The sequence below is a fragment of the Cardiocondyla obscurior genome, linkage group LG15 (assembly GCF_019399895.1).
Source record: "Cardiocondyla obscurior isolate alpha-2009 linkage group LG15, Cobs3.1, whole genome shotgun sequence".
NCBI lineage: Eukaryota > Metazoa > Arthropoda > Insecta > Hymenoptera > Formicidae > Cardiocondyla > Cardiocondyla obscurior.
In genome coordinates, this window is record NC_091878.1 from 5,228,775 (window position 1) to 5,241,416 (window position 12,642).

Sequence of the window (12,642 nt, forward strand, 5' to 3'; positions counted from 1 at the left end):
TAATATTTATACACTTATGAAAATCTGATGTTTCTTATACAAAGTATGTGTAATTAATAAAACAGTTTATTATATATCTCTATACGATTTTTAACAAATCATAATAAAAATTATTATAATCTGAGTTTTGACCAATCGAGGGTTGAATCTGCGTCGAGAAAAAAAATCGAGAGTACTTACTACTTCGCGTGACTTCTGTGATGATTTTTCCCGGAAGTTACCGGGTTAGCGTGCCCGTAGTGATTAGGTAGAAAACAATTTGCATATCCTACTAATCGAGCGAACGCGAAATTAACGGGTTTGAACATTGACGTTCGAATTATCTTATTCATCATCGCGCACGGATAAATAAAAATATATAATTAATTTAATTAAGTTCTTTTTAAAGGGCTGTGACGGTAAAGTGATAATTTTTTAAATAAAAAATAATACAAGAAAGAAAGGACAAGGAAAACGAATTAATTAATTTTTTCAAAGTTAAATCATCGTGTAAACTACATCATAATTTCAATCTTTGATACTTTGCAATTTCTCGAGCAATACGATGATAACATAATTCACTTACAAACAAAGCAGATAATGAAAGAAACGATAATTATTTCGGTAATTTAATTTCACACGCGATAACGTTACGGAATTAATAAATGCGGACGTCCGATCGGAAACGCAAGTCTTGCGAAATTGCTATTACATATGACGCAATCTCACAGTATATTGTGAGTTGCGGAAATTGATGCAAACTGCAAGTGGAAAGAAATAATCGAATATCATTTGGTAATGTCTCGATTATTTCTCAATAAAAAAATAATGAATACATTGACGTAATCTAACACAGTTTTAAAACTTAATTCATGCAAAATACAAGCGAGATCGAAGGTACTCCGACTTAATAACTAAATAAAACCAGTATCAAGTAAAAAAATGTATTGGCAAATCCTACCTTAGAATGTAGTTGACGCAGACGACGGAGATCGGCTTCTGCTGCTTCGAACAGTGGATCAGGGTGGCCTGGGTGACAACCCAGGCGTATCCACCTCGCTTGCCGAGAAATCTGTACGCCAAGGTCTCGCACTGGCCCTTGCTGAACACTGAAACAGCAATAATACGATGTTGGTGAGTGAGCAATCATCCTAAGACTCTGAACACACGAGTACATTCGCGCGACTTTATAGTCGCGCTTCATCGCCGCGCGCATTTTGGCTGACGAAAGGCATGGCATGGGATTGCAAACCTTATGCCATCGATCGGCATAGGAATAATTGAATTACTGAATACATCGGTTAGCAAGATGGTAACGAAAAAAATAAAAATACCAATTAAAATTATAACGTAACCCAGACGTATGTGTGTTCTCAATGTTAAAGTATATTACAACAAAATTTAAAACTGGAATAAAAGAATGATGGAATTTTATAAATCAATATTCGGAATATAATTTCATCGATATAACTTGGTCAGAAAATGTTAGCTCGATAGATAGTAATAAAAATGATTAATTATTAATAAAAACAATTATATAAAAAAATAGAAATAAAATAGTTATATCTCCATTTAAAAAGAAAATATAAATTTAATTTTCTAGTTAATATATGTATAAAAACGATAAAAGAGAATTATCAAAATTTTGTTAAGATGACAATGCTATACTTCGCAATCCTGCGAAATTGATTAACACGGAAATACGAACGTGAAGCACTTTATTGCGGTTTCAGATTCTGTAATAGGATTACGTCGCAAATTCTAACGCTTCGGGGCAATCTTTTCGAGAATCTCTTCATATATTATCCCGTTCCGTAGACATATATCTCCCTACGTTCACATAAAATGTGACTAGGGTGAGATTCGTACAGAGCTGATTCAGCCGAAAGATCCGAGATGAAAGAGAGAGCAATGACATTATGGATTGCTCGAACACGCAAAGTTCCTAAATTGTTCTAATTCAACCCGGCAATAATAAACGATAAATATTGCAATAGCACTTGATAAAACGCACGAATAAACGCGTATATGGCTTTCGTTAATTTTTTTTTATTAGTTTATCACTCTAAATAATTGTTTAACACAACAGAGTAATTTAGCATCTGCCGAGCTTAGCTACTAGTATCAGATAAAATATCTATTAAAAGAGAATCTCGTTTCGTCGAAGAAACTTGTTATAACGTTGCTATTTTTAGTACGTGTAACCCAGTCGTAATGTGGTCGATACATCATTGAGAATAACTCCCGGCTGTATCTCAATGTAAAACGGCAGTCAAATGATAAATATCTTTCGATATTTTTATGAACTCGCACTTTGTCATCGCGTCTCGCTTTTCATTATCTACCTGCGGTTTTACGAGTCAATTACCGAAATCGACACGATAAAGCCCGTCACGTGTGTGCTCGTAAATACAGATGGGAGACGCAGCAATTGCATAACTGGTAGTCACGTCGATAACGTTAGTCACTCGTTAGTTTGCGGTCCCTGGACGCCGTAAAAAAGGTCTTCGTCGGGTAGCACTGCTACCGATAAGAGATACGATCGTCCTTGAAACCTTTTTCCCTCCGGTTGTGTCATTCACCCAGGTCGACCCACTCCTACACCATAAACCGCTTCTTCGTCTTTTTTCCACCCTGACTTTCACTTCATCCTTCTTTTGCTTTCCGAACGAAGCTAAGCTCGTAATTTTACGGGTTTCTGACTTTTCACGCAAAACGATCGACTTACATCCCACTCTTTTCCGTACTTTTGGCAAATATAAAACTACAAATTAGAAAAGAAAAGAAAGGAAGAAAAAAAATTATACTTACGGCATTTAAAACACTTCTCTAGAGCCAAGTTGTCAAGTGCGTGATAAAATTCGAAAATTGAACGACCCATCAGTTCCTCGCTGCTCCAACCCAAATATTCGGCCAATCTGAAGCAAAAATATTTCCAGTGATGCAAACAATATCACATAGACCAGCAGTAACGCCAAATAATATTTGTTAACTTATATTAAATATTTAAAAAATGCTACGTATATTTATAAAAGCAATGCGTCACAAAAAAATCTTAATTTTAAATCTGATGTACGATAATATGGTACAACTTATCAAATAACGATAAAGGTAAGAACGATAAAGTATTGTTGGCGCAACAGTATTTTAATCATTGCGTTAATTATGCAAGTCAATGTTGAGAACGACTTGAACTGTATTAATCTGAATTAGCGCGCAATAAATAAAATGTCATTACTTTGCAGATTTGCACGTACATAAAAATAGAATTATAAGTACGCTACTTTACTTACTTCTCATCGGCGTAAGTAAACTTCATGCTGAGACAGTGCTTCGACAAAAACGTGTGACGTCCTAAAGGTATCTCGATATTACTGGGGTGAGGTATAGGGCTACCCACGAGCACTAAAGAAGCGCCTGTGTCTTGTATCGCGTCTTCATCATCTTTTCGTCGTTCTTCTCTATCAACTTCCATAGAGTTCGAGTTTGAGTCGCGAATGTACGTCAATCTGCCAGTGCAATGAATAACCTACAAGCATTCCCAATTTTAAGCATATTATACAATAATTTGTTTGAAAAAGTTTCACTGAAAAAATATAAAATAAAACAAAATATTAGAGGTTAGGTTCCTTGCAATTAAATCATTTAATATACCTTGTAAGAAGCGCTCTTTAGATTGACTTTTCTGCCTTTGCTCGTGAGGGTACATTTTAGTCGCAGGAAGAAGCTGTAGGCACGTTTTTCATTCGTATTTGTGTATTTCAAGGAGAGGCACTTGCGCAATTCATCGTGGTCACAGGGATGACTGTATTCATATACACTTTGTCCCATCATGTCCATCTATGCAAAGCATAGAGATCTGTTAAGTTTAACAGCCTGAATTTCGAAAAACGCAGCAAAATAATCATCGAAATAACCACAGTCTAATTAATTTTTTATAATAAAATTAACTAAATATATTATACACATTAAAAAAAAAAAAATTCTTTAATTACAACAAAAATTAATTATAAATAACGTTAGAAAATTACTTTATCAAAATTACTTCGAAATACACGCGATAATGCTAAAATATGTACAATATAATGTATATAATTTTTTTTACCACTGCTTAGTTTAATTCTCATTATTGCTATAACGTTTGTAAAAGTTTATTTGACGTACTTGTGACACTCCGAGGTAATCTCCGACGTTTTCTGAGAGGTAGACCATATTGCCGTCACTAGAGAGTACTAACATAAAGCCGTTGAGAGCTTTTGGAAATAGCTCATCCATCTTCGCAGATGACTCGGATTTTGCCAGCGAAACTGGAACTTGCATTAAAAGAGTTCAAAATTTAATGGATACGTCGATTAAGCCCCAAATCGTTTAAGATGCAACAGAACAAGTTGCTTTTTCAGCTAAGGATTTATTTGGTCCATACGTCGTAAATTCAGTTTACAGATTAATCTTAAATTAAATTTTATTGATTCATCTATTAAAAAACCACGTTTAAAGCCATTTAGACATTTAAATAAATTTCAAAGATTTATACTATTAGATTATATTCGTTTTTTTTCTTTTTTTTTTTTTTTTTTTAACAGATTGTCTAATATGTTTTTAGAAAACCAAACTTTGTTCGATAAAAACATTATCATGCATAAATACTTACTGGAATCTACGACGGCACGAACTTTGAGGTAGGCAATCGCCAGCCTCATTACACTAGCCTTATCTAAGGGTGCTGCTTGTTCCGGTGTGATCGGAAGCGCGGCCGCAAGTTCGGTGAAGATATCGGTTTCTCTGCTACGTCTACAGCGAGCTGCATCGCGAGACCTTTCCTTCCTCTTCTCATTACTTCTGCAACAATGCGAAAAGTTTTTTTCATCTACGAAGTGCAAAATAAATTCTTTTCTATCGGCATGACTCTCATTATCGCACATTTAATATATTTTACAAACATATTTATCAAACAGTGAAAATGTGGAATTTTATTTTAAGAAAGCATTGTAAAAATTATAAATCTAATTGGCGCTATGTTCTTAATTTTTATCGAATCTGGGAGGGGATTTTTTTCTATTGAGCGCAGTCATTGTTCTTAGTGTCTACGTAATATGAATCACGCATAAACGAGAGCTCTCCTGACTATCTTTTACTAGACTTTTTTTCGCAAACAGACGCCCTCAAGTACCTCGTGAGCGACAAGTGTGAAATATCACGTCAGGTGTACTATCACGCGCGATAAACAAGTCTCATTGCCTGATTCACGAAGGTCATCGTAGCTAATTCGTCTCGATATATTATTTACGTTACATCGGTTATGCCAATCATGCATTATAATGATCAGCTATGTCCGTTTCAGCATGCAGGCGCCATTTGATCTCAGAGCAAAGTTGCGCTCGATTACCAAGCGCAAATATGCACATGTATCATTTGACAAAGATAACATTTGCGTAGAAGTTTGGCAGAAATTATATCTGCCTCGTGCAATTACATAAATTCGACATTTTGTTAAATCTCTGCGTTTTTTCTTTTTTTTTTTTCGGCACACAACAACGTTGAAAATTTAATTTCTATGCTACTTGTTACAGAGACAATTTTTAAAAGGACTCCTCTAAAATATTTCAAACGAATAAAGTCTTGGAAAAAATAAAGAGGCAAAAGATTATCTATCACGGAAACCGCTTCAAGTATTGGCTCGATTTAACTGCATTTGATTATTATTGCTTCAGCTAATCTCTGCAAAGTACAGCTACTGGAGGATCGGAAGGTGCACCTTTTTTGGTCGTCAATCGAGGGAAAATGCCGTCGTTATCGCGAAGCGAAGCGTTATCATCGCAGCGGGCTGACCTTCGAACGATATTTCTTTCGAAATCGATCCTACGATCTCGTCACGTTTTCTTTCCCTCACCGCCCTCCTACCGCCGACAGACTTAAACCAGTCAAAGTCAAACTGATCAACTAATCCAACAAAACAGTCAACGCAATTAAACGTTACGGAAAATTCCTATGAAAAAATTACACAATCAACTCATTCTCTTTCTTAGGTGATGCGCGTAAAATATTTTGTGTCACGACACATAACTGTTTCAATTAAAAAAAAAAAAAAATTTTATGAAACAACCTAGTTTAAAAAAAAAAATTTAACAAAAAATTTAACAGACTTTTATCATAAAACGTAAAAAGAATTTCAATTTCAATTACATTAAATAAACCTTAACAAGAAATGGAAAGATTTCAATTAATATTAAATAAATTATTTTTATTCTACGACAATATCTGGAAAATAAATTCAGCGTTAGTGATTGTCACGATATTCGACGTGTGAAAGAACGGGAGATACAAAAGGATGTTAGGACGATCGATAACTTACAAGTAATCCTCGAGGAGCTGTTCGTCCTCCGCGTAGGGCCAGTTATCGTAATCGTTATCGTTCTCATAGATACACGGCGGTAAGATGCTCGCACCGTAAGCGTACGAGGTGTCGTAAAGGGGACAGCGATCGCTCGCTGGGCACTGCAGCCACCGTTCCTCGGTGCAGAAATTGAACAGTTCCGGACAGACGTTACAGAACCAATTGTTCGGCCCCGGATCGCTCCGTACCAAATCGTGGTGCCGTGCGATTTCGTGTGGCTGCTCCTCGCAAACCCTCATGCCGCAAAATCGCGAGCCGTGGAAGCGCGAATCGTACGGCAAATCGCGAGACCGTAAATCGCCGTAGCTCGGATCACAATATCCCAGAGTGCTCGGACCCATATCGCAAGCCCGTAGATGGGGAGGCGTTAGATCGTCGGATACTGGAGCGCAAGGGGGTGGATCGCAGAAGTTTAAATCGCGACGATCCATCCTCGTGACCTGACCATATCGCGATCTCTTCGAGTAGATGGTGCGATTGCCCGCCGAGGGCGGCTTGCACCCCTCCGTTGGTAGATCGAAATACTTGGCGAGATCCTCGACGTCAACCGGGCCAAACTGGCAAGCTCTCGAAGCGGTGTTCGCCGCACAAATCCCGGGTTCTGATTCGGCCAGGTGACCGTCGTCGTTGCGGTACCACGTTGCTTCCGGACCGTTGTAATCGGCACCCGTTCCAACGACGTTGCACATTGTCGCTGGCGCGTTACTACACGCGACGTTGCAGCTTGCACCGGCATACGGAAATCTCATTGTCGAGCAAGACGTCGTCTCGATATCGCAGGCTCGTGATCTAGTATTATCACCTGCGTGTGACGCAATGCTGCCAGAGGGTGCGCCGATATTGCCAGGTAAAACGTTGACGTTGCTAAATGTGATCGCTGGACCGTAAGACGGTGCCGGAGGGGGCTTCAACAATTCGCGCGACGTGAAATTTATCTCGTTTCCTCTTACTATGTCACGCACGTCGACACCGGCATAACCCGACCAGTCGTCGCACAGATCGGAGCAACGACCCCGCTGCTGACGACCATCACCAAGGATGATGTTTCCACCCTCCTCCCTCGCCTCATCTCCCCGTTCTTCAGCTTCCACTTGGTGCAAACGTGCGTTCATTGTTCCCCCCTTTCTCTTTATCTACTTGATCTTCTACGTCGCCACTCTTCAATTTCACGATTTCACGATTCACTTTACAAATTTTCTATTTCTTTTTTTCCTACCCTTTTTAATTGTCTTTACCGTATCATATTTTTCTTAAAAAATGTTCCAGTCATGCTTACTTCGAGTAATATAATCAAAAGAAATTTTACACTTTAATTGCACAAAGAAATTTTTTACCTTTAAGATTTAATCTTTTTCTTTCTTTATTTTCCTTTTCTATTTTTGTGCGTTTCTCTGTTAAAAAATGAATTCTCTTCTTGAATAATTATATATGAAACATTATTATACATAAAACAACCCCCAAACAAATTTTACGACTTAATTATGTTAGCTTCATTACTGTCGATTATCTTTCTCTTAATTGCTATCTTTCTTTTTTTTCTCCCTTTTGTTTTCTTCTAAAAAAATTCAAGTTCTTTAAAACTCACAATTTTCTTTCTTACACGATATATTTTATTTCTTAAAAGAACTACTAAAGGTACTATCCTTGCTATTCATTAATTAATTATCGTTGGACGTAAAAATAAATTTCCAGCACGTTCCTGCGTTTTGTGCTTAATCCATTTATTACTGACTCGAAACTTAATATCTCTTTGGTGTCTCTTATGCTACTTACCTGTCACCTGTACCATGTACACTTTATTTTTTTTGCCGCTAAGAGCTTATCATAATCATGTCCGATCCACGTGATCGATGTACAATCAAGAGCTTTTTAGTACGAGAGGGAAAAAGAGGTGAAAACGCAAAACGAATAAGACTTAGTTCATTAATATCCTAATTTCTCCTCGAATTTCGTCAAATAAAACATCCAACTACGCCCGTCTGTCTTGCGTTATTTCTCATTCCTAATTTAATTTGATTTTTAATTTTCTCCGTTCCTTTCTTATTTTTCACAGAGTTCGGCCTCTCCTTGCGTTTAGTAGTCCTCGATAACACGTGTTACATCTCGATTAATTCCGTCCGCGCAAAAAAAAACGAAACTCACACCCCTACAGATCGTATTGCCGTCGTCTTCCGAAACCGATGCCGTAATGATCTTTCTTATTATCTCTTATCGGCTTATCTTTTCCGCTGTATCTCTCGGTAGACTCTCTTCTGTTTTTTTTTTTATTTCTTTTTTATCTTAACAGAATTAAATCCGAAATTAGAATTAACAAGCAGGGATTAACGGTTTGTTTATTGAGTCATCAGCTCTAAACAATTTCATCATCTTAAGTTTTCGCATACTAGCTCGACACTTTTGATTCACTTTCACGGCTCGCGGGATACTAAAGTTCGGTAGCAATGCGATGCCATTTCTACTGGACATTTCAAATGATCGTTATCTGGCACGTCGATAACGATACTCTATCACCGAGTGCACGACGCAACAATTTCACCGAGCACGTTTTTACCATTTCAAATATTTTTTTTGAGCTGCCATCGAGGGGGTTATTAAAGTTGCCGATTTAAATATAATCCATACATTCTACAGAATTTTGCCGTAATTTTTATAATACGCACGAGATCAAACGTTGGATTCGGTTAGAATAAAACAATATCTGCTAAACTATTCTTGCAATTTGCATTGCAGAATAAATATTCGTATCAGTTATTTAAATTCGCTAATAAATAACGATATGATTCGAATACAGGTGTTTAAGCGCACGAAATATGCGATAACGATCTCTATATCGCGGTATCTTGCAGAAAGAAACGTTAATTGCGTGAAAAACAACGCAATCAGAATATTTTTGCATTAAGTAGCACATACGTTGCATATAGATTCTTCACGATACTCTCTGCGGTCGCATGTCGAATGACTTTTCCGGTAATTTGAATGCTTGGGGCTCGGCCTTAATGAGTATTTCTATCGCGAGAGATAACGCGATCATCGCCGCGCTCGAGGAGAACAAGAGGAACCATTATACGACTTACGAATCGCTCACAAACGTTTATTCAGCCTTTTCCCAATTGCGAGTGCAATTGGGATCTGAAACGACGGACACGCAATCCTGACGCAATCCTGTGCAATTCCTCAAGTCGGTCGCGCAATTTTTTTCCGCGGCGTAGATCGTGTCAACCGGAAATTCTACCGATATGAAAACACGGAAATAATCCTGCGATCGTTTGCTGCGTCGAGCCCTCCGCGATTTTAATACGGCTTTTAATACGGCTACATTTTTATACGATCAAATGAGTGAGCGGCGAATTTTTAATCGCGCTTAATATTTCTCGGGTAAACGATGACGAATACTTCCGGACAACAAACGATATGCATACAATAGTCGGCGCCAATTCGGGCGAGAAATATCCGCGAACATTTACGTACAAAATACATTTGCACAGGAAACGACGTGGTTTCCTGGGATCCTGTGATCACCTGACGCAAAGTATTTCTGAATCGCATTAACCCTTAAACGAATTTCACGGCGTACATTTTCGGTTGGAGAAGACTTGGGGGCGGAAAGATTTTTTAACTAGGATATTTCTTATTGAGAAAAATATATTTTCAGCTTAGCTTTGCAGCCCTCGCTTCAGTCATGCGTTTAAAAAATCAGCCGACGCCGAGACGCGATGGGCACCGGCAATTTGGAAAGAAAACTTTCCAGAAGGCCGCTGTCCAGTCGCGTAATCGTCACGATATCACACAGTGTTCTACTTTTGCCGCATCATCTTTTAACGACGGAGTCCTTGAATGGTTTGGAGTCGGGTTAACGCAAATGTCAAGAGATCGGCGTTTGCCGCTACTTTCCAATTATGAAAAACACGTGCGTCATTAAGAGTGAATTAACATTTCGAGGATATAATATAAATGATCGTTCCGATTGGAATTTAAAAAAAAAGAATAAAAAAAAAAAAACGGCGTGACGTTCAACCCACAAGGACACTACCGTATAAGAATCATTATTTTTCCTCGTTCCCCACACGGAAATCTAACTGCTCCGATATCGATTATTATTAATAATTATCTCTACGAAAGAAAAAAAAATCGACGGAGCCTGGCTTTTAAAAATTGAAGAGAGACACCCTGTAGATGAGAGCGCCCGAGGCTGGAGTGAAGAGAACTCCCCTCGCTTATCATCGCTTATACAGAGAAATAACTCACGGGAGACACTTTAATTGACATATTAATCTTTATTTCCCTTGGCCATCCCCTCGGCCAATCTCTATCGATCACTCGGCGAGACGTGCAGTAGCTTTTTGCTGGTATTGTGGCTGGATTAATAGAGAACGCGTTACGTCGCCGATTACGTCTTTCTATTTTCAATATTGAACTTCCCGGCTACTAATCTGAATAGACATTGCTATTTTAGTGCTACGATAATGAAATGCCGAATGGACCGCTTCTCGTCCAATTTTACGGGCTACGTGACGGAAAGTCGGTATGAAAGGGATGAGCAATAATCGCGTCGTCGTTCTACTTTCGTATTCGGCGATAACCCAGCATAAACCAAGTATTTTCCACCGCCCACAGACGCTATCGTGCACGCGTGATACGTGCCGAATGTTGTTTTCGCCGATCTCGCTTCGTTACGGTCTACCGATGACTATCACATGACCCCACTATGACACTAATGATTTCCTCGTAATTTCGTGGTTTCCGAGCAGGTTATTTTAGCGCGCGTCACGCGAGAGATCCGCACGGTTCGGAAGAGAGGGAAGACCTTCGTTGCTGAAAAGAGCTCTCCCCATGGGCCGCTCGTCTCGAAAAACGTCTCGTTAAGTCATAAAGCGCGAATCCCTTTATTTATATCCGGTCCCATTCGAAATAAAAAAAATAAAAAAAAAACGCAAAATAATATTCTCTTGCGGCCGAGAAGAACTGGGGACCGGTGTTTAATTGATCCCAAATCCGGTGTCTCGACATGTGAACCAATTAAGGGGCTCCGAATTCTAATTTTAACACGCGATAAGAAACATCGAGCATGAACGAGAAATAGACAAACACCGATTGCGATCGGTGTTAGAATCTGGACTTTGTACGTCGGATTAACGGCAGTGCAGTCGTAGACATATTTTGGTCTTTCGTTCTTACGAAATAGAACGGAGACTGAGGACAAAAACATCGCTTTTAATTCTACGGGAATTAGACGTTGAAATTAGTGTTGACGCAGTTCAAGTTTTTATTTCCTGACTCTACTTTGGTAATCATTTTTCAAAAGAAATCTAACGCCGAAGAGATAAGCGCTTGCAGGCATTAAGAAAAATTTGCAATTCTTTCGGCAAATAAATTATAAATGAATTATTTAAAAAACGATACCGGTAAAAATACAAAGTTATTAGGCTTATCGAAAACATAAATGTCAAATTATTTTCAAGCACTGTGACTTCGCGTAAAACAAAATGGCTTTATTCCCAATTAAATGCGGCGCGGTTCTTTAAAAGTTCAATCTCAAATTGATCGTGTCGTTAAACGCTTCTGTGCTCGCATTACATCGACTTCGTAGCTCGTTACAGCCTACGTTAAACTGGCCTGACAAAATCAATAAATTCTGATTCATGGGGAATAACTACGAGCTTTTATCTGTCTACTTAAACAATTGATCGAAATCAATTATAATAGCGGCAGCCCACGCTCGGCTGTTTGCTCTTCGATAAAAATTGAGCGCGTTCGACTGGTGGTGACGCAAATGGATAAAATTTCTATTGCCGACGTTGTGAATAAGGGAACAAAAAGTGCGGGATGTACTTCTGCCGATACAACCAATACAGGGACATTTTCGCGATACCGCGTAACGATAGATCGAAATATTAACTCTGTCGGGGCCACGGACGATTGTATAATGCAATTTAGGAAAAAGAGAAATCGAACCTGCCTGTTTCTAAAAAGATCGCCGTCGTTGACAAAGTTCGTGAGCGTTTCAAAGAACACACAACCGTTCGTGCGTATACTTCATGGGCTTGTCATACCACAAAAAAGAAAAGAAAAAAAAAAAAAAGAAAAAAAAAATGAGGGCTTCCGAACTAGGCTATTTTTCTAAATATAAATATAAAAAAATATAAACTTGTCAAAAGCGAGTTTACGAATTTTAAGTTATATTGAATAGGATATATATTTTAAGTTTAAGTACAAATTAAATGCCTTGTACGTAAACAAGTGTTGCAATAACGCGAAGGGTAATGTGAAAC

At 38.3% G+C, this 12,642-nt stretch overlaps 1 protein-coding gene across 4 annotated transcripts in view; it reads right to left on the reverse strand.

Moving 5' to 3' along the window:
• Positions 1-12,642, reverse strand: part of Sima (HIF-1 transcription factor component sima) — a 32,315-nt gene that overhangs the window by 18,678 nt on the left and 995 nt on the right. The window contains exons 1-7 of one of the 4 annotated variants that reach the window (XM_070666475.1): positions 6,332-7,618; positions 4,631-4,815; positions 4,144-4,292; positions 3,634-3,819; positions 3,273-3,508; positions 2,791-2,897; positions 941-1,088 (exon numbers count right to left, since the gene is read on the reverse strand). In XM_070666475.1, the coding sequence (XP_070522576.1) occupies positions 941-1,088; positions 2,791-2,897; positions 3,273-3,508; positions 3,634-3,819; positions 4,144-4,292; positions 4,631-4,815; positions 6,332-7,485 (2,165 nt within the window). In that variant the 5' untranslated portion in view covers positions 7,486-7,618. Of the gene's footprint in view, positions 1-940; positions 1,089-2,790; positions 2,898-3,272; positions 3,509-3,633; positions 3,820-4,143; positions 4,293-4,630; positions 4,819-6,331; positions 7,619-12,642 lie in introns of those variants that run through there. The other 3 variants (XM_070666474.1, XM_070666476.1, XM_070666477.1) reach the window with 3 other exon arrangements.